The sequence below is a fragment of the Ranitomeya variabilis genome, chromosome 2 (genome assembly GCF_051348905.1).
Source record: "Ranitomeya variabilis isolate aRanVar5 chromosome 2, aRanVar5.hap1, whole genome shotgun sequence".
Lineage (NCBI taxonomy): Eukaryota > Metazoa > Chordata > Amphibia > Anura > Dendrobatidae > Ranitomeya > Ranitomeya variabilis.
The window spans coordinates 671,105,758-671,132,969 of NC_135233.1; the positions used below are offsets into that span (position 1 = coordinate 671,105,758).

Consider the following 27,212-nt stretch of genomic DNA (forward strand, 5'->3'; position numbering starts at 1 on the left):
ACAGTTGCACATGTGTTAATTTTAGAGGATATTCTCAAGTTTGCTGTGGGTCTGGCTATTAGGACCCTCACTAATCCCAAGAACTGGGGCTCTAAAGTGTCCTGTGTAAATGATGCAGCGGTGGATGCATACTGCTGCTCCATTCATCCATTCATTCATTCGGAGTCTTGGACACTCCCATAGGAATGAATGGAGCATGATCAACCACCACTCCATTAATCCATGACTCTTTACAGCACGGTTCTTGGGATTGGTGGGAGGTCCAGGTGTTGGACCCCCATCGATCTAGAAGTTTTCCCCTATTCTGTAGATAGGGGATATCTTCGAAACTTGAGTATATCCCTTTAAGTATAAAATGCGGCACTTACTGTAGTTGTAGTCATCAGCATGTGTTAGATTTCATATAGTCATCTGTAGTCTGGAGAAAACCTTGGCCTTCAGGAATCACATTGTCTCCAGCAAAGGCCACATTCAGATGATCATTTTAACTCATGTCTGGCCATGAGTTTTTCGATCCAAACTTACTGTGTCACAGGGATTTTTTGTTAATTTGAGTTAGTAGACTTGCAGCCATAATATGTTGCTAAAATGTGCCACCATTATAGTCATCTCAATGAGGCCAGAAAGTGACCTGAACGATGAAGTCTGTTTCTTCCATCCGCAAGACCAGTTTTGGGACATGAGGTCCATATCCTCTAGATGGCACAATTCCACTTCTCATCTCTCTGTGAAGTTTACATAGGACATCCATCCATGCGGACATACTGCAGTAACAGTGAACGTGTATATTGGATTTTATTTAGTGTAAAAGTAAATCGTAATCATATGGTGGCAAGGATGTATATATGAACGTAGCTATTGTTTACCATAGAGTCAGTAGATATACTGGCTACAGGACAAGTAGTAAATAAAGGTACATGATATTCTCATTGACATCTGATCAGTGTGAGGAAATGATTCGGCTTTGTTAAGAGAATTCAGGCAAATGGAACATTATACTGATGGATTACTTCACAATTGTACTATTCATATAGATTTTGGCTCCGTTGAATACACGAGAAAACTTCCACCCCAAACTGCACAATGTCCATCTATAAGTGAGTTAGAAGTCACGGCCAAAGCATTATATTTTTCCTTACTTACAGATATTTTGGACTGCTGGTAGCTTGTTCTCCCAGAAACCAAGCCCAGCAACTTTCTCACAGAGAACACGAGGCAGCTCTGCCAAAACCGCTCCTGTGTATGGGAGAGATATCCATGATGGCTGCTGAACAAGCGATTGACCGAAGCATCGTTTGGCCGAGAGCCACCTAAATCATATAGCTGGCTTACTGTACAGTAAAAACATCTGAATTGTGTGTGGTTAGGAAAACTGGAGATGAAGAACGCCTTTTATATGCCGACGCCTCTATGCAGGCCATCTGACACGTCAGAGTGAGCAGATGTTAGTCTAGTATTTAGGGATAGTATTAGGAGTTCATTCATGGACAGTGCCGCTTCTCTCCATGTGTTCCATATTTTTATACATATGCTCACAATGTTGCATCTCCTTCCCTTCCTACTCTAGAAGATAGGTGCCAATTGTTTATAGGGCTCCTCTGTTGTCCACACTTCAGGGACACTGGTGACAGAAGATGTCCTACAAGCATGCAGGGAGCAGATGGCTGCCATACAATCAGATTAAATTATTAACCATTCAGACCTGGAGAGAAGACAGACAGGAGCAATGCAGAAATGAAGCATTTGTTAGGTGCCTTGCTGTCACCAAGGGTAGAGTAGCCTTGACTCTAGCCTAGCCGTTCGCAACGTGAATTACCAAGTTAGAAGGAAAAGAGCTATTGACTGTAGAAATGTTTCAAGCATATGAAAGCACCTGTTATCAGGCCTTCAGCCAAGTTACCCAAATTATTTATTTTTATTATAGTGCCATCATATTCTGCAGTGATTCACATACTTTATCATCACTGTCCCCATTGAGGTCACAATCTACATTCCCTATCAGTATGTCTTTGGAGTCTGGGAGGAATCCGGAGCACCCGGATGAAACCCACACAAACACGTGGAAAACATACAAACTCCTTGCAGATGTTGTCCTTGATGGGATTTGAACCCAGAACCCCAGCACTGCAAAGCAACAGTGCTAAAAATGATGCCCTCAAATTGGCCCCTTTTTCCAAAAATGCTTAAACTGGACCTATAATCCAGATGACAAGTGACCACTTTTGCGTCTTATTTTATTCTTCTCCACTGTTTTCTCTGTTGTTTATTTAATACTCACTATATTTATAGAGATATGGGCCTTTTTATTAAGTGCAAATGTTAATGTTTTTACAAGGGGGCGGAGACTCCTTGTCAGCGATATATACGGATGCTTGTGGAAGCAAATTCAATGCTTCCATTAGTGTGGGTCAAACCAGCCTCACAGCAATGTGCCAGGAGTGTTATGATCCTAGTGGCTAAGGATCACAAAACGGACTAGCTAAGTTTATGAAAATAGACACGAGCTCTAGGGAGGTGGTAACTGGACTGACCGCAAAACTGATCCTAACCAACACACTAAAGGTAGCCGGTGAACGTGCCTAAAATCCTGGACGTCTCGACGCAGCCTGAGAAACTAGCTACTCCTGGAGGGAAAGTAAGACCTCACTTGCCTCAAGAGAAATCACCCCAAAGATATAGGAAGCCCCCAACAAATAATAATGGTCAGGTAAGGGGAAAACACAAACGTAGAAATGAAAACAGATTCAGCAAATGAGGCCCGCTAATACTAGATAGCAGAAAACAGATAGTGAACTGTGCGGTCAGTAAAAAACCCTATACAAAATATCCACGCTGAGAATACAAGAACCCCCACACCAACTAATGGTGTGAGGGGAGAAACTCAGCCCCCTAGAGCTACAAGCAAGCAAGGAAATCACATATTAGCAAGCTGGACAAGAAACAAAAATAAACCAAGAAACATATGACCACTGATGGTCAAAAAATGAACAAAGCAAAACTTAGCTTCTCTTGAAGAGACTGATAACGAAGGACTGCAGGAGAGCTCCAACATAGCACAGTGCTGCAGTGATGTTGCCTTTCCTTTGGGGAAAGTAATGTCATGCTCAGAGGCAATGGAGTTCTCTTCACCAGGTAAGGCACCCACACACAACACATTCCAAATCCAGGCCAGGAGGGGGAGCTCAGGCCCCGGATTCAGGGGAGCTTCCCTGAGCTGTAGGTATCCTGACCTGGAGGAGGAGCTAGGGAGATGGTCCAGGGAGACCAAGCAGAGCAGACATCTAGGAGAGACGCAGAGCAGAGAGAGGCGTGGCATCCACGAGGGAGCTGCAGCCTCTGGAAGGAGGAAGACCTGAGGAGTTGAATGTGGAGGAGCCGGAAGGGAAGGAGCAAAGGAGAGGAACAGGGCTCAGAGGGGAACTGTGACCGGGCACCCTCAGAGCCGAGGCGCAGTACCGGGTACCGGGAGCCAGAGGCGTCAGTGGAACTGTACGACACTTGGCAGAACCGGAGGGCTCAGAGCTTTATGCATTGGCCCACACCACGCCTGAGACGCAGCAGCACCTAGGAGCCCGGGGCATGATAGAGTCCCTGTTAAAAGGCTCAAGCTGCCCGTCATGCAGGTACCTGTCTCAGGACAGGGGGAATAGAGGACTCTGCAGGAAGATTCAGGCAGCAAGGACCTCACTTTAGCAAGCGCTAGTTGGAAAGGCTCACGGACCTCTTCTGGAACAAGGAAACCCTCCATTGTGTCTGGGTCGGCCGGGCCATACCATCATCCGTGCCTGGTACCCTGGACTGTGGCCTGCCAACTACAGTAAACCAGGTAAAGACTTACAACTTGTGTCCTTTACTCATTTACCGGCAACCGTCATCACCACCATACACCTTAGGACCCCTGGGGACCCCGCTTCACCTGTGGGAAGTCTACCATTAGTGCTGCAATAACATCCGCCAGAGGACCCCTTTTACGCAGCGTTGGTCCCACTATTGACCGAACACCACAGGTGGCGTCACGACAGACTTATAAACATTTTTCCCTTAAAAGACCGTTTCCCTTTTGTTTGGGCGGCCAGGGCCACGGACCTTGTCGCAGCCACCGTGACTTCCCTTTTAACACCGGACTCGGTACCGAGTACCCCGCTGCCCTGGTGGGCGACTCATCAGCATTGGGCATTATTACAGTTTACAACACGGCTGCGTCCATTTATGTTAATAATGGGTGCACGTCACTTTTCTCAGTTTTCCTATGGCAGCACTCATGTTGTTTTACATAGATAGTGCTGAGCTACAGTACCAGATACAGCCTAAGTACAAGAGTCACTTTGTTTTTGAAAGAATGCAGCCATGTTTTCTAATCTCATACAACAACTTATATTACACACATTATATTTCCACACCTGTACTGGAAATTAAAGGGGTTGTCCGCACTTCTGATAAAAGTCTGCAGTCACTCTATTTTGATTCACTGGTATTGCCAGTGATTGTGGGTGACACCGTACCACAAGTATGCAATTTGCATACATGTGGTCACGTGCCAACTAGACGTGCTTGGCTTCCCTCAATTCACATATTGAGAGGAGAATAGAAGGTACTTTAAAAGACTATTTCGGCTCCCATTTCACAATTGGCATGCCTAGATTTTACACCACAGTCTATTTTTGGGGGAATATGAGGAGAACATGTCGACAGGTTTACAAATTTTGCTGAAAGAGAACTATATAATGAGGATTTCCACAAACATCAGCATATGCGGAGGAGGCAGATGGGACTAGTGGCAGGGTTTTACGCATGTTATGTGTTAGGAGATTGGATATTTCTAATGAGCACCAACCTGTCTTCCATTTAGCAGATTTTTCTTTGTATTAATTGTATATATTGGGACAAGGATGCTAAAACCACATTGATTTCCTGTTTCTCAGGGTTGAGAGTTCATTCGCAGTGATTGCTGCATTGATTATTTTTCCCATTGGTTGGAATCAAATAGTCCATTCCCTGGATTAAAGTCTTTTTGTCTCCAGGCCTCCTGATTTATGCACTACTAATCTTCATGCACTAACATATAATAAAACATGCTTTTCACCTAAATGCATAGTTCAAAAGGAATTAATACATCCACACAGTCCTCACTATAACTGCTAGGACTCAAGGTTGACTGGCAGGTTTCCATCCATCCTACATAGACAATGGTGACCATCTAAAACTGGCAGTGATTTTTTTTTTTAATCCACCATACGCTCCTAGAGATATGGACTTTTTCTTTAGTAGTGCTAAATTTATGGTTTTTACCAAGAGGGTGTGGCTCACAAGGAAATTATGCAGAAAAAGCCTAAAGACATGCCCCATAGAATCCTGCAATCATGCCCTCTTGGTAAAAACCATCAAAATTACTACTAAATAAAAAAAGCTATATATCTGGAACCGTATGGCAAATTTACCAAAAAAAACAAACCAAAAGGAATCACTATTAGGAGAAGCAGGAGTAAAATAAGAACAAAAACTGGACAGTTTTGACCTGGTGACAGATCCTCCTTAAAGAGATATTTCAGGATTAGTCCATAAAGTGTACTGGACAGGGCAAGTCATCCCTATTTTTTTATGTTTTTTTTACATGGAATAAGTACAGCAATACGTATAGCTGCGGTAATAGGGTTTTGGGGACCGAATCCGTACACAAAATGTCAGAAATGTTAGGGTGTCCCATGCTCATTCCAAGCACAGATCTAGAGGACCAACTAAAAATCACATCCTAGTATTATGTATATTACCATGGGGTGAAGTATCTGTATCATGGTGGAGGAAAGTATGGCAAGTACTCAGCGGCAGGTTTCGGTGCTCGGTGGTAGTAAAAGTGCAAACGATCATGAAATACCATGGCACTCATATGATCAACTGATATTATATTTTCTGATGCAGCATAAAGTCTGTATAAAAAAAGCAGTCGTTTCGGTCCACAAACTTTTTTTTTACGGCTAAAAAGAAATAGCAGACAAGTTCTCGCTGAATGGATGGCCTGGTGATCATAGACTGTGGCCCCTCTATTCATTAAAGTGATTTCAACAGAATTCTGGTGTAAATTGTTTTGAAAAGTTGAAGAATTTTTGCGCAAAGTGAGGTTGTGTTAGAACTTTTGGCATTTTTACATCTCCACGCTATGAAATATTGTAGAAAACCTTCCTAGAAGAGTGGAAGCTGTTATAGCTGCACAGGTAGGTAGTTGTGTGGGGAGGGGGCACAGGTAGGTAGTTGTGTGGGGAGGGGGCACAGGTAGGTAGGTGTGTGGGGAAGGGGCACAGGTAGGTAGGTGTGTGGGGAAGGGGCACAGGTAGGTGTGTGGGGAAGGGGCACAGGTAGGTAGGTAGGTGTGTGGGGAAGGGGCACAGGTAGGTGTGTGGGGAAGGGGGCATAGGTAGGTAGGTGTGTGGGGAAGGGGGCACAGGTAGGTTGGTGTATGGGGAAGGGGCACAGGTAGGTGTGTGGGGAGGAGGGCACAGGTAGGTAGGTGTGTGGGTGGGGAAGGGGGCACAGGTAGGTGTGTGGGGAAGGGGGCACAGGTAGGTAGGTGTGTGGGGAAGGGGCACAGGTAGGTTGATGTGTGGGGAGGAGGGCACAGGCAGGTAGGTGTGTGGGGAGGGGGCACAGGTAGGTAGGTGTGTGGAGAGGGGGCACAGGTAGGAAGGTGTGTGGGGAGGTGGCACAGGTAGGAAGGTGTGTGGGGAGGGGACACAGGTAGTTAGGTGTGAGGGGAGGGGGCACAGGTAGGTAGGTGTGAGGGGAGGAGGGCACAGGTAGGTAGGTGTGTGTGGAGGGGGCACAGGTAGGTAGGTGTGTGGGGACGGGGACAACCTATGGATTTAGAGTGAGATGTCATAATAGCATCTGTAGGTGTAGGTCTTGATACTTTTGTCATGCAGTGTTTCTTTATTTCTGATTAGTGATTGCTGTTTGTCCTCTGACCCACACTGCTGCTTTCTGAAGTCTTTTATGCAAGTGTGACATTGCTTTCAAAGTTGTTTGTTTTCCCCCAATTCCTCAGTGTTTGCGAGGAATAAATATAGGTTTCTTGCATACGGGTTACAAGCACTATGTGTTGTTGTGTCTAAACAGTGGTGAATTTCACATCCTGTAGACCCCATAACAGAAGGCATTGGAGGAGAACCTCTTTATTACGCTAACCCTCTGATGTGGCACCTCGGCCATGGCTGTTTCGTATACAATCCATTAATATATTTCCATTGACATTTAAAGGACACATAACCTTTGCTGCTGCCTCTGTTAATTAACCACAGCTCAGATTAAATTGGAACAATGTCATTTTCATCTATGACGTGCCCACCCTGATCCTGTCTGTGTAGAATCAATTACTTTGCGCAAAGGCAGAAGTGCTCTCATTCAGTTGACAGTAAGCATCAATGATGGGTAAATCATGCGCTGTAAGTTAGCTTGGATATCAGTGTTTGTACTCTTCATTACTAACATTCTTGGCAGTATAAGAAACAGATCTCCGGAGATTTTATCTTCATGGAATAGGAAAATGGTTATTGAGTTAACTACAGTGGCTTGTGAAATTATGCATCCCCCTTGGTATTTTGTTGTGTTTTGCTACATCAGAACTTGAAATTTCACTGCTTTTTTGAGGGTTTGCATCAGTTCATGTAAAGAATAGCTGTGAACATTTCACCCCCCTAAAGTCAGTACTTTGTAGAGCCTCCTTTTGCGGCACATACAGCTGTAAGTTGCTTTGGATAAGTCTCTATGAGCTTTACACATCTTGCTACTGGGATTTTTGCCCATTCCTCAAGGCAAAACTGCTCCAGCTTCTTCAAGTTTGATGGTTTCCTCTGGTGAACAGCAATCTTCAAGGCTGATCACACAATCTCAATTGGATTAAGGTCTCGGCTTTGACTAGGCTGCTCCAAAACATTTACATATTTCCCCTGAAACCACTCTAATGTTGCTTTAGCAGTATGCTTGGGGTCATTATTATGTCGGAAGGTGAATCTCCGTCCCAGTCTCAAATCACTGACAGACTGAAACAGGCTGTGCTCAAGAATATCCCTGTGTTTCACATCATCCATTTTCCCCCTTGATTTGGACCATTTTTCCTGTCCCTGCTGCTGAAAAACATCCCCACAGCATGATGCTGCCAAAACCATTGTTCACTATGGGGATTGTGTTCTTGGGGTGATGAGCTGTGTTGTTTTGGAACCAGACATAGCATTTAACTTGGTGGCCAAAAAGTTCAAGTTGCAATTCATAGCACCTTCCTCCATATATTTGGGAAGTCTCCCACACGTCTTTTGGCAAACTCAAAATGAGCCTTACAAATTTGGTGTGTAAGTAAAGGTTTTTTTTCTGCCCATTCTTCCATAAAGGCCACCTCTATGGAGTGTACTGCTTATTGTAATCATATGGACAGATACTCTAGTCTCTGCTTGGGAACTCTGCATCTCCTTCAGGGTTACCTTTGGTGTCTGTGCTGCCTCTCTGTTTAATGCCCTTCTTGCCCGGGCTGAGAGTTTTGGTGGGCGGCCCTCTCTTGGCAAGTTTGATGTGGTACCAGGTTCTTTCCATTTAATGATAATGGATTTGATGGTTCTCCCGGGAGTTAATATAACCTAAAAATGGGCCGTCTGCTTGATACATCCCTTTGTAAGCAATGATGGTGGTTGCTCATTCATCTACAGAGAAAAGGTATTCACTTAAAAGCTCAAAATTTCAGCAATGACAAATAGGTGAAACGAAAGATGTTTTTGGCATAACCAGATAATCGTGGAGCAATCACCCTCTCTGGCAGGCAGCGAGAGACATCTTTACAGAAAGTGCATATTAGGCATTGTAATGTTCAATAAAAGCATCATTACCATTTACTGATACGACATGGATGCACAATCAATTTGGATCAATAAAGAATAACAGTTTTATCATCGATTGACGATCTATTTGTGCATTTACACTGATCAATTAGGGTTACGATGGTCTCGAAAATAACAAAACTTAATTTTCCAGTGTAGACAGGCTCCAAATGCTGCTGTATATATCTATATAACTGAATAGTCTGAATTGGTCCGACATCTGCATGCTGATAAGTCCCGGTGTCTCCTTATCATCCACTTCCTTTCACTGCAACCCCTTGTGCTTGGGGGAGGCAGGAGATGGTCCACAATTAAAACAAACAGGGGGGATGTGTGATATGAAAGAGGCCTTTGTCAACCTGTGACATTTGTGATAAGGAGGCAGATGAATGTGCCAGGCTTGTCTTTTTGTGGTACACATTGGTCATGATAACATTCTGGGTGGGAAAAAAATTCGTATACCGTATATGTCATTTTTGGAAATAGTTTCTAAGAATTTATTTGTATTTTAGTTATTCAATTTATGAAAGTATTTCTGCAGCAGTGTAAATGTCTAATGTCCTTTCTTTGCCTCTAAAGGCACCTAACCTTGCTATGAATGTAAGGTGCACTTTTACATAGCAACCTGCTGAATCCTCCCTCTCCTGACTGCAATGTGTCTGGGTCAATCATCCCTTTATTATAGGCAGGCTGCAGGCATCCTGTGTGCGACCGTGGAAGTGTTTGTCCCAGATGGCTGAATCGAACAGGTCATGTGGAATGTGAAATGTGGATGTAGGAGAGGGGTGATGGGTGAAAGAAGGGAAAATGTATATGACTGTATCACTGCAATGAGGCGATATAGTTCCATTAAATATTCAAATACTGTTTTTAGAATTAAGCACTTGAGAATTTTTGGAAATGTTTATTTCCAGCCGATGTAATTTGGGAAAAAAAATACAACTAGTATTAGCCAGTTATTATTGTGACTTCTATAGTCTTATATATCTGATTCCATATCAAATATTTATGCCTATATCCTTTTATAATCAGTGCATATTAGAAAATTGCTCAGGCCGCTCTAAATTTGTGTGTCACTGGCCCAACTAATCTTGTATAAAGATCCACTATATTCTTTGAAATAAGTGTAAAAAAATGTTTTACATCATATGATAACAATATAAAAAAAATCTACATCGCATGATGGTAATATAAAAAAAGTCCTACATCGTATGACGAGAACAATATAAAAAAAAGTTCTGCATGGTATGATGAGAACAATATAAAAAAAAGTTCTGCATCGTATTATGATAACAATATAAAAAAGTTCTGCATCGTATAATGATAAAATATAAAGATCATACAAAAATAGAACAATGAGAAGTATATAAACCTTCATGGATCTACACTAGTACATCGGATTCCTCAATTCTGTAATAAGCAGAATATATATATATATATATATATAAAAAAAGTTGACTCTTGTATCTAATCTACGATCCATTGCAATCAGCTTCAAATATTACAAATAAAGTGCAGTATTAACCAACATAATAATAATCTTTATTTTTATATAGCACCAACATATTCCACAGCGGTTTACAGTTTGCACACATTATCAACATAAAAATGGTTCAAAATTTAAACAAAATTGTTCAAAAAAATTTACCGTCAACTCTATGAACTGGACTTTTTATACTGCCGTGGAACCGTTTTCATGTTGGGGAATTCTGTACTTTATTTGTCACATTTGAAATTTTGAAATATAAAGTTCACATTTTGGCCAGACATCAATGTATCATCTTAATTCTAACTCGGACGCTCCTCCCAATGAGTGGCAGATGCATAGATGTAAACTCCTTTTGGTGGGAAAGAAAAAGCTGCAATTGTTCCGGAGTGTTCAGCTATGCACCAAATACCTTGCACTTGTTGGAATAGGCCTACTTGGTTGACCTTGTGCCCCCTCCTTGTTTTTGTCTGGGAAGCCATCGCATGTGAATTGTCTGACTGGCACAAGCATGGACGCCAAGCCCCAGATACAAGAAATGTCTTGAATTAATTTTGCATGTCATACAACCTTCCTTAAACACTGGTTAAAATAAAATATTCAACATTTTGGGGGAGTTTTTTTGGTAAAAAAAAAAATAGTTGAAATAGGTTTTGCCATGAATACCAATGCCATGTAGGTACAAACCTAATGTCAAGTGACATTTATTAATAATTAGACTTATTGTCATATAATTCATTTAGGACTTCATGTAAACTTCTTGGAAAATGTTTTTAGAAGTTTTTGTCAAATCCCCAAAGACAAAAATAGAATTGTACATTTTGGTTCAAGTAGAAGAAGGCAGAGCATTTCTTTTTCTATGTAAAACTGGGTCGCAAGTGGTGAAATAGATATTCTCTCTTTTCCTCAGTGGAATTTGCAGACAATGCACCTGTCTGTTTAGCACCATACATTAAATGTTACCTCTTTCCAACATACCAAGTAGTAAGTTTTTCGTAAAACTCGTCTTTCCGAGAAGTCAATTTTTCTAGACAACTAGACCCTCTCATTAGCAAAGAACAAAAGTAATGTAAATGATAGCAGCATGGCCAGATAGAATCAACAAACAGGTACAAATGGGCACTCATCTCCTTACAGCCCCACAGAGAAGACTGGTTTCAGGGAGGTAGGGGCGTGTTCAGATAACAATAGCTGAAAGCCAATACTGCCCCTTTCACAGTGCTGAGCCCTGAGCTACAGCTTAGGAACTTCACTGACACAGGGAACTGAGCTGAGGGAACTCTGGGGATGGTGGAAAGGTGGGGGATAGAGGAAGAGGGATGACAAGAAGGGTGGGGGGCTGTAGATGCAATGAGGCAGAAAGTCTGAAGCACAAGTGAGCTAAGCCTTGGCTCAGGTCCTCTCCTAGAAGATTCTTTTTCTCACATCTGCTTAGAGATTATACGATGGACAAGGGTTTTCAGGGTCATGGCTTAGCAGCAAGTTTTAGACTGTGATGCTACAACAGTAACAACTAGAAGGATCATCAGTGGAAGGTTGTGGACACGGCTCTTTGACGCACCTGTAAGTTCTTTATGGGCTTTGAACTTTGAAGCTCATCAGAAATGGTCGTGTTTATCAACACCAAGCTGAAGTCACTCATCAGCCTGTTCAAGAAGAAGAGTAAGTATTCCTTTACAAATGGACTCCGCGGAGCCTTTTTAGCAGACTATTTTATGTCCATGCCTAGTGAATGAGGTTGATATTGAGATAATGTTTTGTAAGGAATATGATGGGTGGCAGGATTTGCTGTCAATGTCATGGCTTTAGTCCAACATACAATTTCCATCATTTTTTTCTCAAGATGCTTGTCTCTGTAGTAAACTCTTTGGGTTAATATTAAGCAATTTGAATTGTCATTTGAATGCATAGATTTTAAGGTATTTTTGTTAACATTCTACTATTTTTGTGCTAAGAGGGTTTTTTGTGATTATTGACATGGAGATGGTTTATCACACAGAGGCTGATCATAGTAAATCTTGATTTATTGTACCTTATGTGATTTTAGTGGTCTAAACATATAGGATTGTACCACTGATCCCGTCTCTTGTTTTGATAGTAAGCTCTTCTCTCGGAGCTGGGCTTCTAGATTGTTAAGTCTACTCCATAGAGATAACTAATAATTGGAATTAATTTGCAGCCTGGTCTCCATCCTCTCAGCGTGCCCATGAAAAGCTTTGTGGCATTAGAATTTGCAATGCAGCGATCTCAGCCTAGAGATGTGTTTGAAGAACCTCCCTAAGCACAAGTTCCTGAACAATAGAGCTGGTAGCAGCGTGCCACCGAGGCTTTACTGACAATGAGCACTTGCTGCAGAGTTGGTACTATGGCTCAGTGAAATGCAAGGAACAAGCATTTCATATCATCATTATGGTACTTAATGATGACATCTGGAATATTGGGTTAGGTCTTTAAAGAAGTAGAGACTGAGATTGTGATCTTTGGGGTTGTTATGGTGAACTGTAAAGGCATCTGTCGGTTTATAACCATATAAGCCCCTGGGTGTCCGGGGGCAATTGTCATCACACAGCAGATAGATCACATGCCACCTGGTTGTGCTGGTTACACATACATAACCTGATCTAACATATGAAGCACTGTAAAGTACAATTATTTCATGAAAAAGAACCACATTGATTTCACAATTAATATTTGATCAGGAGAACTATTTGTTGTAATCAATAACATTATTCTACATCAATATACTGCAGTTGCACCAAGCAGTCCAAGAACTGCATCGATTGGCGCAGTTTTCAAATTCACTGCAGCTAAAACATTTACATTTCATTGTTTAGGGCCACGTGGTAAACTGTCGTTTTGTTGAATACCCATGCAGCAATTTGTAAGCCGTGCGATCAACATGTTGACATGTCTGTCAGCCTCATCATGGGCGCATGTCAGCTGCACTGCGGCCGCAACTTGTAAATCAGTCTTAATCAGTCGTCCGATGAGTAATTTATTAGATAGCTACAGATACGATGTCAACAGAAACCTGAAGGTTTAGTAGGCTTGACACTATAAATGAGGTTGTTGTAGACATGTAATGTAACTAATGGCCACCTATATTTTTTTTTAACTGACTTGTATAGCACCATTAATTTCCACAGTGTTGTACTGACATTATTGTCACTGTCCCTATTGGAGCTGACATTCTAAATTCCCTATCAGTATGTCTTTGGAGTGTGGGAAGAAACCGGAAAACCCGAAGGAAACCCACACAAATGCCAGGAGAACATACCAACACTTTATAGATGTTGTCCTTGGTGGGATTTGAACCCAGGACCCCAGCACTGCAAAGGAACCGCTAAGATGACTATACCCAGCTATACTAGTCTTGGCAGAGAACCAACGCTGTCCTTCATGTAGTTTGTCAATGTTGTTTTTAGAGGTTTTTACATTTCAAAAGCGAACATTCAGATTATGGACAATTGGCTGGCGTGTCTATAGCTATAGAAAGTTAGATATGCCTGGGTAGATATATCATCAGTCTGATTATTAGGTCACTTATTACTATGCTTGTATATAGAATAGAAGACTAATTTAGATAACAAAGTGCTCTCACAACAGGAGGAGGTTTGTCAAGTATTTTTGGACACATTTAGTTGTTGCTGTGTAACTTTGGTAATATGTAGATTGGGGTTTGGAAAGTAAAGTAGTATTTTAATAATTACTCATAGATAGTTTTGGCGCTCAGTTACTTTTGATATCTTGTAATATAATGTCGGTGGTATAGTTGACTTCTTTCTGTTGACTTACCTTAGTCGGAAGTACAAGAAGACAATTAGCTGTTTGCCATTACCTAGAGGCTCCTCTCAGAAGTCCACCAGTCCTGAATGTTACTTACGGCTCTGTTATGGTTGTTTGAGTAATTGATCCTTTAGTTAAATCCTAAATTTTAACCTCAAACTTTTTATTGGCTGAACAGAATAACATTTTCCTTTGATGACTAAAAGTAAAGTACTTCAACTTTACAACCAGCCAGCTACCTAATGAATAGTGGAACCTTCTCACCCCATCATAAAACATGGATCAGCTTGCAGCTACCTTGTGGGGTTGGATGAAAGGTCTGACTAGTAATTAGCTGGATGTTTGTGAGTAGACCATGCTCTCTCCATTACTGCAGCCAAGTATGTCCTGAAGGCTCCGTTTTTAGCACATGCTAATTTCTGCAGGATATTATTTCTGTATCCATATGGCAGTACTGTATTTTCCATTGTCACTTGCTGTCTGCACCTGACACTTGCCTCTTGGGATTATTAGATGCGTGTGTATATCCATGACAGCAGTGTAACGCAATCTGGCACCCTTATTTTAGATGTACTTTGGTACGTAATGGTTATAAGACTACCTTATCTCCAGAAAGATGACTCCTTAATGTTTAATATTGGTTGCCTTTCAGATAAAATACATATTTGATAGCAGATGGGATTTCTTGTCTTGAAATGTAATTCAGTGTATAAAACAGCAAACACTCTCATTTTGTGGCATTCGGATTCAACATGACAGTTCCAGCCAAATTTAATGTCATTTTGCCAATTTTCTTATCTTTCTTAAAATCATAGAATCATGCTAAATCCTTTTCACAATTTGTGAGATTATTAGGATCTCATGCCCTATATTTCTCTTGTGTTTGTCATGTAAAATACAGGCAAATGGAGGTTGGCTTACTTCCATCGCTTAATCCTGCTAATCTTGGTTTTAGTATGTAATTGTATTAATTATCCAGTTTCTTTCTGGTTAACTGGTTCATCACCTTTTACATTACCTTTTGCCTAATTTTTGTTATGGTTTATAGAGCTGGTATAATCACCAATTACCTTATTTTATGCACGTGGGTCTTATCTCAGATGCAACATTTCATTATTTTATTTTGTTATTTTTTATTTTTTTCCCAAATACAACCTGCAAATAACATAAATTTATTTGGGATTCTGTTTTCTAATAATCACCTTGAACAAAAGAACAGAATTGCTGAGTACCTATATCTCAGTTACCAGGGCCATTAATTTGAAGATAAGCCATATGCTGTAGGCCAAATATGTGACACAGCTCAGTAGCCAGTGTTGCCCGCCGCATCTTGGACATGATGCCAGCTGCTTCTTCATTTATCAGCTTCCTCAAGCAGAATATCAACTGGGAAGATGCAGAATCATCTCCAGATAATTGTGTTATACACATTCAAGCAAACAGGTCACTTTCAAAGCTGGCTGAACACTATAGATTAGAAAGGTCAACCTGTTGTCTTTTTGTTTCAGGAGATGCCACAGATCTAATGTATATTGGACACTTCCACAGTTTCCTGATGGCAAATATTAGGGAGAGAAGAATTAGAACCTATGTGACCCTGGTAGAGGAGCTGTGGCCACAGTGGTCTGCCATTCTCATGTTCTACAACCCCGGAATGCAGAGGTTATTGTGAAATCAGGAGTAATAGTTGTTGGCAACATAATGTAGATAGCTTTAGAGGTAAAACAAGTGATAAATTACCTTTTATAAACCAAAGGTTTTTTTTTGTTTTCACTAGCGGTTTCCAATCTAGATGATGAAAGTAAGTGGACGGTCCATTACAGAGCGTCTTGGCACCAACAGGAGAATGTCTTCCTTCCATCATCCAGACCGGCATGCGTAGAAGATCTGCACCAGCAAGCCAAAGTCAACCTGAAGACAGTGCTGCGAGGTAAAGACTCCTGTGCTGCGTAAAAAAAGATCTCTCACTTAAAATAAGTGTGAAATTCTTCTGAATTTGCCACTGTTTGTTTTTTGTTCTTGAGCCTCTCCATTCCCCCTTCGTATGTAACTCTAGTCATTTTTAGCGAACTGCGTGTGGTCATCATGGAGATGCCCACTTAGAACAGTTGAGGATAAAACACACTTGCCTAACAAGCCTATGTACAAGGAAGAGAGGGCCATATCTCAGGAGTGGAAAGGAGCAGGAACAAAAGAAAACCAACTCCAAATTCAGGAGAAAATCAGCATTTACACCACGGACAAATTACATATTCATGGCAAGTGACAGGGGTCCTCTTTATCCTCTTACCAACATGTGATACACAGGCACGTCATATTTTGGCACTCTGCGTTTGATGCGGGCTCTCGCATATCTCCCAGCAGATGATGGCTGTGATATTCAGCCATCATCTGCCTCTAACAGCAGCACCTGTTAACCTTGAAATCTCTGACAGCAGCATTTACTGCACGCCAGCAGTGTGGCATGTCATTCCTTGATCCCAACGGCGCGTACGTGACTCAGTCATGGGTTGCCAATGAATTAACATGGCAGCCGCAGGTGAACTGAAGACCCCCGTGCCTATCAAGACAGCACTTCTCTGAACGCCAGTTTCTGACTGGATTTCTTTGGAGACTGTGATTTTTTGCTATATACAGCAGTACTGTGGTATTGCTGAATATAACACAAGTGATCAGATGATCGCAGTTTCAAGTCCGCTAAGGGGACTAGCAAGTACAGTGAAAAGTAAAATGTTTTTAAAAATATCAAAAAATCTAAAAGTTCAAATAACCCTCATTTTGCCAAACTAAAAATAAAGAAATAAAAAATGTTGTATGTAGTATGGGTCTCGGAAAATTACAACACAAGCAACATTTTTCTTTACAAATTTTTAATTTTTTTTCCACTTTGAATTGAGTCATTCAAAAGCATAACTTGTCCTTCAAAAAACAAGCCCTCATATAGCTATGTCGATAGAAAATAAAATAAGTTATGGCTCTCGGACTCTGGGACAAAAAAACGGAAATCACCCTGTCAGGAAGGGGTTAAAGCATGCCATTGCTTAAAAAGATTTTAAAAAATTCCATGTTGATAAAAAAAATAATGATAAAATAGTTGTAGAGTTAAAAGAAACCTTGTGCAGCATGAAATGATTAGGTGATATTGGACCATGCTCGGCCAGTTTACCACTTGTCACCCATTGTATATTGCTATTGACTGGAGAATAATGGTGCTATTTAGGTTTTGAGTTTCCTTGCTGTGTGTAGCTAGGAGGAAATATAATGAATATCTAACGACTCCATAGGGTGATATGACTGGTCTCAGCTCTAGGGATACTAATCCTGCTTAAAAGCTTATGCTGTCTTCCTACTAATCTTACGTTACACTGAAGGGCTGGAATTTAAGAAGGAGTTCTCCGTGAGGTGGAGGAGTCACCGTCAGGTCTGCACAGATGCTCGCCTTTTTTTTTCAACATGCACGAGACCTGTCACCATGGGAACATGGAATAACTCTGGGAAATCCAGTCTGATCCATATACTGTGCCCTTGGTAACACATATGGCTAGTTTATCTGCTTTAACATTTGCCTGGAAGTGCGTTCAAGGCTACACAGATTGGTGTCTGCAGGAGTATCCGCGTTGATGGACAGCTGGATTAGTCGTTCTTAATGAAGATGTTGCAGTAAAGTCCAGGAGTGGGTAAAAAATGTAGAAGAGGTGCTCGGCATGCTATTATACTTTCCCTCAGATTGTTCCTGGTTTCCTGGTTTTGGCTTACACATACTGAGGTAAAAAAGCTCACCAAATACCGCGTGCATGTGGCCTTAAGGTACCTTCACACGAAACGACTTTACAACGAGAACGACAACGATCCGTGACGTTGCAGCGTCCTGGATAGCGATATCGTTGTGTTTGACACGCAGCAGCGATCTGGATCCTGCTGTGATATCGCTGGTCGGAGCTAGAAGTCCAGAACTTTATTTGGTCGTCAGATCGGCGTGTATCGTCGTGTTTGACAGCAAAAGCAACGATGCCAGCAATGTTAAACATGGAGCTAACGACCTGTGAGAACGATAAGTGAGTCACCGCTACGTCACAGGATCGCTCCTGCGTCGTTCTGGAGCTGCTGTGTTTGACATCTCTACAGCGATGTAAACAGCGACGCTGCAGCGATCAGATCGTTGTCGTTCTCGTTGTAGAGTCGTTTCGTGTGAAGGTACCTTTATGCTGACATTGGCCATATCATATATTTACAACGTAAAAAACTTTTTTTTAACATTTAAGACTTCAATGTTAAAAAATGGATCCAACTGAAATCTTTTTTTTTTTTTTTAAATGGACAAAAATGTTTGTGTCTGCACAACTTTTTGCCAACAGATTCTCAAACCGTTCTAACTGATGACATGTTAACCTAGCCTAACTCACTGTACGCATGCCCTACTTACCTGTCGCCTGGCATCTGCTCCATGCTCTGGAAATTGTGCTGACAGACACAGCTACCCTTGTTGCCACAGCACACATTGATGTGCCATACTGGATAAGCTGCAATACCCACTTTTGTGGGTTGTAGATACTGCCTCATGGGATGAGGGGTGAGAGCAATGACAAAATGCAAAGGTGAGCAAAACAATAGCCAAAAAGAATGAGAACGGAGAAATGGTCTGTGGTCACCCCCTGCAGAACCACTCCTGTATAGGGTTTGTCTTGCTAATTGCCTATTCGATTAGAATTTGATTCACAATCAGTGTTGCTTCATAACTGGACAGTTTGATTTCATAGAAGTGTGATTGACTTGGAGTTATTGTCTTGTTTAAGTGTTCCCTTTATTTTTTTGAGCAGTGTATTTAAGTATCAGTTCATGTAGTTTAGGCCGGGGTCACACTAGCGCATAGCATCTGGTGCAAGAGCATCAAATGTGATAAGCAAATGATACTTGGCTCAAGCTCTGCCACGAGCGTGAGCAGAGTGTCAGTGCTCTGTGCTCCGATCCTCTCACATCAGAAAATCACAGCACAGGTGCGGAGGATCTTCTCCATTGCCGGCATCCGCCGTAATTGGACTGTACTAGGATGACATCCGAGTGCAGTCCGATGTTTCACACACACACCCATAGACTTGTATGGGTAAGTGCGAGCTGATTCTCGGGTGCAATCATGATTGTTCTTTCATGCTGAATCGGCATGAGAAAATAATTACAGATGAGATCTGCCCCATAGAATAACACTGGTTTTATCGCTCCTGTGAGCGAGTCCTTAGATGCAGTGTCAATTCACGCCAGGTTATGTAGCTTAGATACAGTGTCAGTTTATGTAGCTTAGATGCGGAGCCAAGGCAGGAGGTTGTAGCCAGGCAGCCAGCTCCATGTTCATCCATCAACTCTGACTTTCCATTGTGTTAAGCTCATTTCGCTCGACTTTTGGCAGTGAAGCCAAGGCTGAAGGTGGCAGTTCTTCACTGCTCGGGTATGACCATAAAAGAGTAGCTGTTATGAATCTTTTTATTATGTGATTTGCCCCAGACTGCCCTCTGTTAAATCATGTGTGAATAAGACCAGTCTGCTGATTAATATATGCAGTTCTCTGTCCCCATGTTTCACTTAGTGTAAGGAGTCATTCACATGTATTAATCCGTGTGAACAGACATACTTTAAACAACAACACGCAAACCCAGTATAAGCTACTTCTGTTTAAAGAATATAGATTTGGAGCCAAGGCAGAAAAATATCTACATTCCCACATAGGGGTTTGTTCGTTTTCACACACTTTGTTTTTGCTATGATTTTTCCACAAATTTTTCATGGTGGAAAAATGATGTACTTTACAGGACCATCAAAGTGAAAGGGATGATGACATCTCATGCTCAATCTGCTTATTTTTTCCATGCGGATTTAAACCAAAGTGTTTTTTCAAATCTCAATGTCAATTCTTACACAAATTTTCACCCTTTGAAATGAATGAGTTAAAAACACAAGCAAAAAACGCAACAAAAGCACATGTAAAACTCTTGTATTTTGTGCAGCGGTTTTCGAAATAACACTTTGGTTTTTGGTGCAAGAAAATCTGCAACAAATGCTCAACATGTGCACATACCCTAAAGGCCATGTTCACACTTTCAGTATTTGATGAGTTTTTATATCAGTATTTGTGAGCCAAAACCAGGGGAAGGACAATCAAAAGTATAATAGAAACACGTCACCACTTCTGCATTTTTTACCCACTCCTGGTTTTGGCTTACCGATACTGATGTAAAATCCTGACCAAATACTGAAGGTGTGCATGTGGCCCTATGGACCCATTGTGCAGTCTGCCCAGTACCTTACCAAATAGATACACAGGGAGAACCAAAAAAGTTATGAATGACATCTAAACCAAACTTAAAGGCCAATCAGTAGTGTGGGCAGAGCTCAACATTCAGAGGACTGGAATCATGGTCACCGCCTCTGCATCATTCTGCTCTCAGATGGGGTAGAAAAATCTTGGTGACAAATTCCCTCTAAAATGTTTGCCTTTAGGTGGAAATATTGTTAAGGCCTCCATACACATTACACAATGGTCGAACCAGATTGGCAAATATTCTAATGTATAAGGGGGTCTCCCGACTCTCTGAAGACAGATGATGTTGGGGGAGAGAAGGAGCTTTCCTGTTGTATTTCAAGCAGGTGATCCTTTTGCTCTTCCTCATAGATAAGAAGGTGCCAGGAAAATGGCAGTGGCTCTCTAATAGAGAACATAGTTCTCCGCCAAGCGACCCTGTTTATGGGAAAATTTGGGGAGCTGTGGGAAATAGCCGTTAGCTGAATAATCATTCAGTCAAAATCCATTTAATATATATGGCCAGCCTTTAGATTACTAACACCACGTTTTGTACAGAGGCTTAATAGGGCACCCACTGTAGTGTAGTGGGCGTTACACAACTGTATGCCTCCATCTTCATACTAAACTCCTCCTCACCACAGTCATACAGTTGGTTAAGAGATAGCAGCCTTGTGCTAAAGTAGGTGGGTGATAATTGTTACTAATAATAATAACAATATGTATTTCTATAGCGCCAACATATTCCGCAGCACTTTACATTTTAGAGGGGACTAAACAGACATTAGAAAGTAACACGTAAATCATATACCAAAAGGGGTGAAGTCCATGCTCGCAAGCTTACAATCTATGAGGAAATAAGGGAGGCACGAAAGGTGAATGGTCAATAATGCGTGTATTGTGTGGTCTTGCCATTAATAAAATACATAGGGGGATTCAAGTAATGCTACATGAACCTGTCACCAGACAATATCAGTGCAAGTACAGACACTGAGTTTTAAAAAGTGATGGAGGGTGTGAACAGATGCTACGAGGGTCTTGATTTTGAAAAAAGTTTTGTATGGGCAAAGCAGAGATAGTTAGATGAGTGTGGTGAGGCGATAGGCCAGACTAAAAGAAATACATTTTTAGGGCACTCTTAAAACTGTGGATATTGGAAATTATTTGAATTGTCTTGGTTAGTGTATTCCAATGAATTGGTGCAGCACGTGAGAGTCTTGGAGACAGGACTGGGAGGTTCGGATTATAGAGGATGTTAGTTTTACATCATTAGCAGAACAGAGGGCACAGGTAGGGTGGTAGAGTGAGATGTAGGGTGGTGTTGAACCGTGGAATGCTTTGTTGGTGAGAGTGATAAGTTTGTATTGAACTCTGTAAGGCAACTAGTGCAATGACTGGCACAGAGTAGAGTCATCAGTGTAGTGGTTGGAAAAGAATATGATCCTGGCTGCTGCATTCAGGACGGATCGGAAAGCTGAGAGTTTAGTAAGAGGGAGACCGATTAGTAGAGAGTTACAATAGTCCAGATGAGAATGAATAAGAGCTACAGTAAGAGTTTTTGCAGAATCAAAGGTAAGAAAAGGTCGAATTACAGAGATGTTTTGGAGGTGTAGATGACAAGAGCTAGCCAGTGATTGGATGTAGGGGGTGAATGAAAAATGTGAATAAAGAGTGACCCCCAAGACATCAAGCATGTTGCTGGGGAGTAATGGTAGAACCACAAACAGAAATGGCAATATTGGGCATAGGTAGGTTAGTGGAGGGGGGAACATAAGGAACTCCGTTTTAGAGACAGCAGAAAGACAATCACTGGTATTTTGTAGTAATGCAGGGGTGATGTCAGGAGATTATGTATAATTGAGTATCATCAGTATAGAAATGGTAATGAAAACCGAATCTACTGATGGTTTGTCCAATAGGGGCAGTGTAAAAGGAGAAAAGGAGGGGCTTAGGCCTATTAACCCTGACAGAAAGGGAAAGATGAGCCAGCAAAAGATACAGTAAAGGAGTGGTCATAGAGGTGGGAGGAGAACCAGGAGAGAACAGTGACCTTGAGCGCCTGATAGCGCGGAGCATAGCCAGGAGGAGCTGGTGATCCACAGTGCCGATTACTGCAGAGAGATCCACTAGAATCAACATGGAGTAGTGACCATTAGAGTTAGCTGTTAGATCTTTAGAGACTTTAGTGAGGACAGTTTCAGTAGAGTGTAAAGAGCGGAAACCAGATTGTAGAGGGTTGAGCAGAGAGTTTTCTGAGAGAGAGCGAATTAGACAAGTGGACCAAGCGTTCCAGGAGTTTAGAGATGAAGGGAAGATTAGAGACAGGTTTGTGGTTAGCAGCACAGTTCTGGTCAAGGGATTTAATTTTAAGTAATGGGTGTATGCTGGCATGTTTAAATGAGGAGGGAAAAATACCAGATGAGAGGGAGAGATTGAATATTTTAGTTAGGTGAGTGGTGAGGAAATGGACCGGAGGAGATGTGGGGGAATAGGGTCGCTGCTGCAGGTAATAGGGCGAGAAGATGCAAGGAGGCTGTTTACTTAATCTTTGATGACCGGTTCAAAGACAAAAAAGTGAACTAGATGCAGTGCAGGAGGAAGGAGAATGCATAACATTTGGAGAAAATTTGCTGTTGAATATGGTAAATTTTTTCTTTGAAATAATTGGCATGATTGTCATCGCTGAGGTCGGTGGTCAGGCCAGCACTCTTGGATTGAGGAGAGAATGAAATGTGTCAAAGATTAATTTAAGATTGTTGCATAGTTCAGTGATAAGGGTGTTGAGGTAGGTTTGCTGAAGGGTGAAGTAGGTTAGGTGATCCAGAATGGATTTTCTCCACAAACATTCAGCGCACCTGGAGCACCGCTGGAGAAAACGTGCTTGCAGCCTGTGCCAGGGTTGCCGACTGTGCGAGTTGTTCTATGTGTAGGAGGTGCAGCCTAATCCAGAGCACTGTATTATTATAATGTTTCAGTGCTGAGTCCGGACATGAGAGGGAGGAGATTGGAGCCAATGATGACTGCAAGCTCTTCATAAGTTTCTGGGTATTGATGGCATGTATATTTCTATAAGTGGTGGTGTCTTGAGTGGGGTGACACTTCTTGTCAGAGAATGAAAGAAGGTTGTAGTCAGAGAGCAGAAGAGGGGAGTTAGTAAAATCATGCACTGAGCAGAGCTAGGAAAAGATCAGGTACAGAGTATTCCTGTCTTCATGTGTAGGAGAGTTAGTAATCTATGATACGCTGAAAGCGGACGTTAGAGGAAAAAGGAAGTTGCTACAATACTCCTTAAAGTTTAGAGATGCTGTCAATCTCAGTATAAGGTCAGACCAGCTGTTCTACAACATTTTGCATCTGTATAAAAATGTTTTTGATAATAGCCAGAACATAATAAAGAGTTTATAGACTTAACTCTAAATCAGCCATGAGAACACCGGTGTTCATGTATGAGACAAAAGCAAAAGAGAATTCCCAAGTAGCAGGTACTTACAGGTGCAGACATTAAAGCAAACACATCCCGTTGTTCAGCCATGTGAAAATGATCCTTGTTTTTACAATAACACAAGGTTTTGTGGCGCTTTTGAGCTTCCTTTATTTATGGAGATTGTGTTTTCACAATATAGGACAATACATCAACCTTGTGTCCTCTGTCGTTTCCATGTAGGCACTTTAATTCTGTGTATGGACTGCCTTTTATGTCCCAAAGGATGACGATATGAGTCATTGTCATCACGTTCATTTCTGCCATAAAGAAAGTACCAGTCCTGTCTAGACACGCTGTCCACTTCTGATTTACACGATTCTCCACGTTATTAAACTGGTGCCATATTATCGATTACGTAACAAGATGCAATTCACCATACTACAAAATTATTTAACTTTCTTTTTGCCTTAAAGGGGTTATGCATCACTGGACAACCCCAGCTTAATCAATTAAGGACACAATTAAAATGAAAAATGTGTACACGCCTCTCACAGCAGTTCCAGCAATGTGACCTCTGTTGTCCACGGAGAGTTACATGACTTGTGTCACGTGCAGACTGTGGCCAATGAGCGGCCACTGATCAGCTGCTGCCTTTACTGTTTCATCAGAGCATATGTCTCCTCTGACGGATTATTGATAAGCTGCAGTTGATGAGTGACCGCTCACTGGCTGCAGCCTGCACTCTGGGAACAATAGCGCCAATATCGTTGGAGGTGTGTATCCGTTGTTTTTAAAGGGGTTGTCTGGGACACATTTATGGCCCATTCTTAGGATAGGTCATCAATGTCTGATTGGTGGGGGCGTGACATTCTGCACCTCTGCCAATCACCTATTACCGGTGTCAGGCGCTGCCAGAACAGCTCCGTTGACTGTATAGTAGACGCGGCGGGGTACTACACATCTGCCACCTATTCAAGTCAATGGGGGGGAGGTGTGCAGTATCCATCGGCAGCCACTATTCCATCCTGTGCAGTTCCACAATTGAGCAAACTCACCCCCACTAATCAGACATAGTGGATCTATCCCCAAGATAGACCATTATTGTAAATGTCCCAGGCAACCCCATTAATTTTAATTGGGGTCTCCCTGAATTAAGTTGGAGTTGTCCAGTAGTGGACAGCCTCTTTAAATTCCATATACTCTGCGGGTCAGTATTCGGTTTCTTTGGATTTAGCATCTCTAAGGGAAACTTTAAAGGCTATGTTCACATTTGCAATCCTGTTAAAATGCATCTAAGACTAAGGTCCACATAGAAGCTGTACACATGAGCGAGAAAAAATATTACACTAACTCACCAATACCCATGATGGGTTTTCCTTGCTTGGCACCTCACCCCCTGGAATGGTGTATCCAACTTAGAACAAAATAAAGTGGAAAAAAATGTGATCTAAAACCTTAGTTTGAGAACATGTCGGCATCTCAACAACTGCAATTGTTAGAAAATCAGTGGGAAAGGGAAATGAGAAAACCTAGAAACTGGCAATTAATATACTGAGTTTCTTCAGGAAATCTAAGATCTAAAGTTTAATAGTCTCAGCTTCACACCTCTTCCGTAGAGTGTTGTCTAGTAGTATCAGCCAGGCCTTATCCTTCAAAAGTAGAGTTGTAAAGCAGATGCTTACAATTCAAAGACATCGGCTCTATACTAACGGACAAATTTCTAGCATTAAATAACCATGCTTCTTCTGGGTATTAAATTACCAAAAATGCAGTAATATATAATGATGACGCACACTGTCTTTTACTAAAAGTAGGTGGTCAAACCTTTGCCATGATGTGCTAAAAACCAAAGGGGCACTGCACTTGTACGAGGCGTCTTCATTTTGGTGACCAGTGGGCAAATAATCTGTGCGGGTCATGCATGCAATTAACATTCTTCTTAGCTTTTGCCAACGCCTATCCAACCTTCCTTGAAAACGGAAATTTTTTTCTTATTAGGAACCAGCACCCATCTGTTCTATACAAAGGTGAGCCGTAAAATCCTCAGCATCATTAAAGGTTTATGACCTCTACTACTAAAGTCATTCCCCTTTTTCCCTATGTAAACGCCTTCCATAAAAAGCTTCTTGATTACTGAGATGCTGTGGGAAAGAATCAGGGAAGGTGATAGATCTTAATTTATTTTAACACCTGCTAGTCATTGCAGAGTAGTATTACTATAGTCTTTATACAGCTGGCCATACACTATGCAATGTTGCTGCCTCGAGGTGTCTCGCCAACCACACAAGCAATATGCCATTATCTTTTAGAATCTAGCACATACCGTAATCTCTTAGTGAAATATTCCCTGAGTAGAAAATGCTCCACTGACCCAGATCCATTGGATGTAGGATCATGGATTGAATTAGGAATAAACCTGAGTTGGCTTCTTTGAAGAACCTTCTGGCAACTCAACAAGGCACCAAACATATCTACAGTATATAGGGTCCCACAGCAAAAAAATGGAAATAGGCAATCTTCTAGTGCTCCCCCATTCCCCTATGCCAACAGACAAAGGACTGGTGCTGTTTGTAGCGTATTATATGCTTCTACAATGAAACAATGTGGCTTGGTGATTGGCCCCGAGTTCACCTTAATAATACTGCAAAGTATATGAAAATAGGACACCCTTTCCTGGACCAATGTTTAACCAGATCAGTGACAACTTAAAGGGAATCTGACAGTATTATCAATCCTCCGAAGCCGTCTACTTGGGAATGTAGGTCATATTATACTGATAATAAAATAATACCTTTATCTTGATCCGATGTCTTATTCTACAGTAATCCACAGTTTTCTTAATATGTAAAATAGTTAACATCTATGGGCTGGACACTGATCTGCATGAGAATCTTCCTTCACAGCTTATTTTAAATGAAAAGGGGTGTTACCAGTGTGAGACATGTAGTGACTGACATTCTGCTCTCCTGTGTCATACCAGTAACACCTATAGATTCTCAAGGAGATCTATGTCCTGCCTATAGATCTTAAAAGCTTATTTACATATCAAGAAAAATTTGGATTCTGGAATAAAACATCGGATTGGAGATATCAAAGTATTATTTTATTAAACTTTCTATGACCTACATATAGACGGCTTAAGAGGGTTGATCCGACTGACAGATTCCATTGAAACCTGTGGCCACCATCTCCAGAAGCCCCTTAATATTTCTTTAGTCTATCACCAATTACTCTCTACCAACTTGATATTTTTGTTGAAGAGGACTTATAACTGGATTTTATATTTTTATAGTACCACCTCCTATTATTGCTGCTCCACTGCTTCTGGAACAGTTTTTATTATTTCTTCTGTGCTCCTCTGTCCTCCAAATT

General features: G+C 41.5%; 1 protein-coding gene and 1 long non-coding RNA gene across 9 annotated transcripts in view; both read left to right on the forward strand.

Annotated features, from left to right (window-relative positions):
• Positions 1-27,212, forward strand: part of LOC143807584 (uncharacterized) — a 1,151,218-nt gene that overhangs the window by 215,554 nt on the left and 908,452 nt on the right. The window lies entirely within an intron of this gene.
• The window catches only part of NHSL1 (NHS like 1), a 242,124-nt gene that overhangs the window by 184,156 nt on the left and 30,756 nt on the right, over positions 1-27,212 (forward strand). For 7 of the 8 annotated variants that reach the window (XM_077289265.1, XM_077289268.1, XM_077289267.1 and 4 more), the window contains one exon: positions 15,905-16,057. In XM_077289265.1, coding sequence (XP_077145380.1) covers positions 15,905-16,057 — 153 coding nt within the window. Of the gene's footprint in view, positions 1-11,785; positions 12,004-15,904; positions 16,058-27,212 lie in introns of those variants that run through there. The other variant, XM_077289269.1, reaches the window with a different exon arrangement.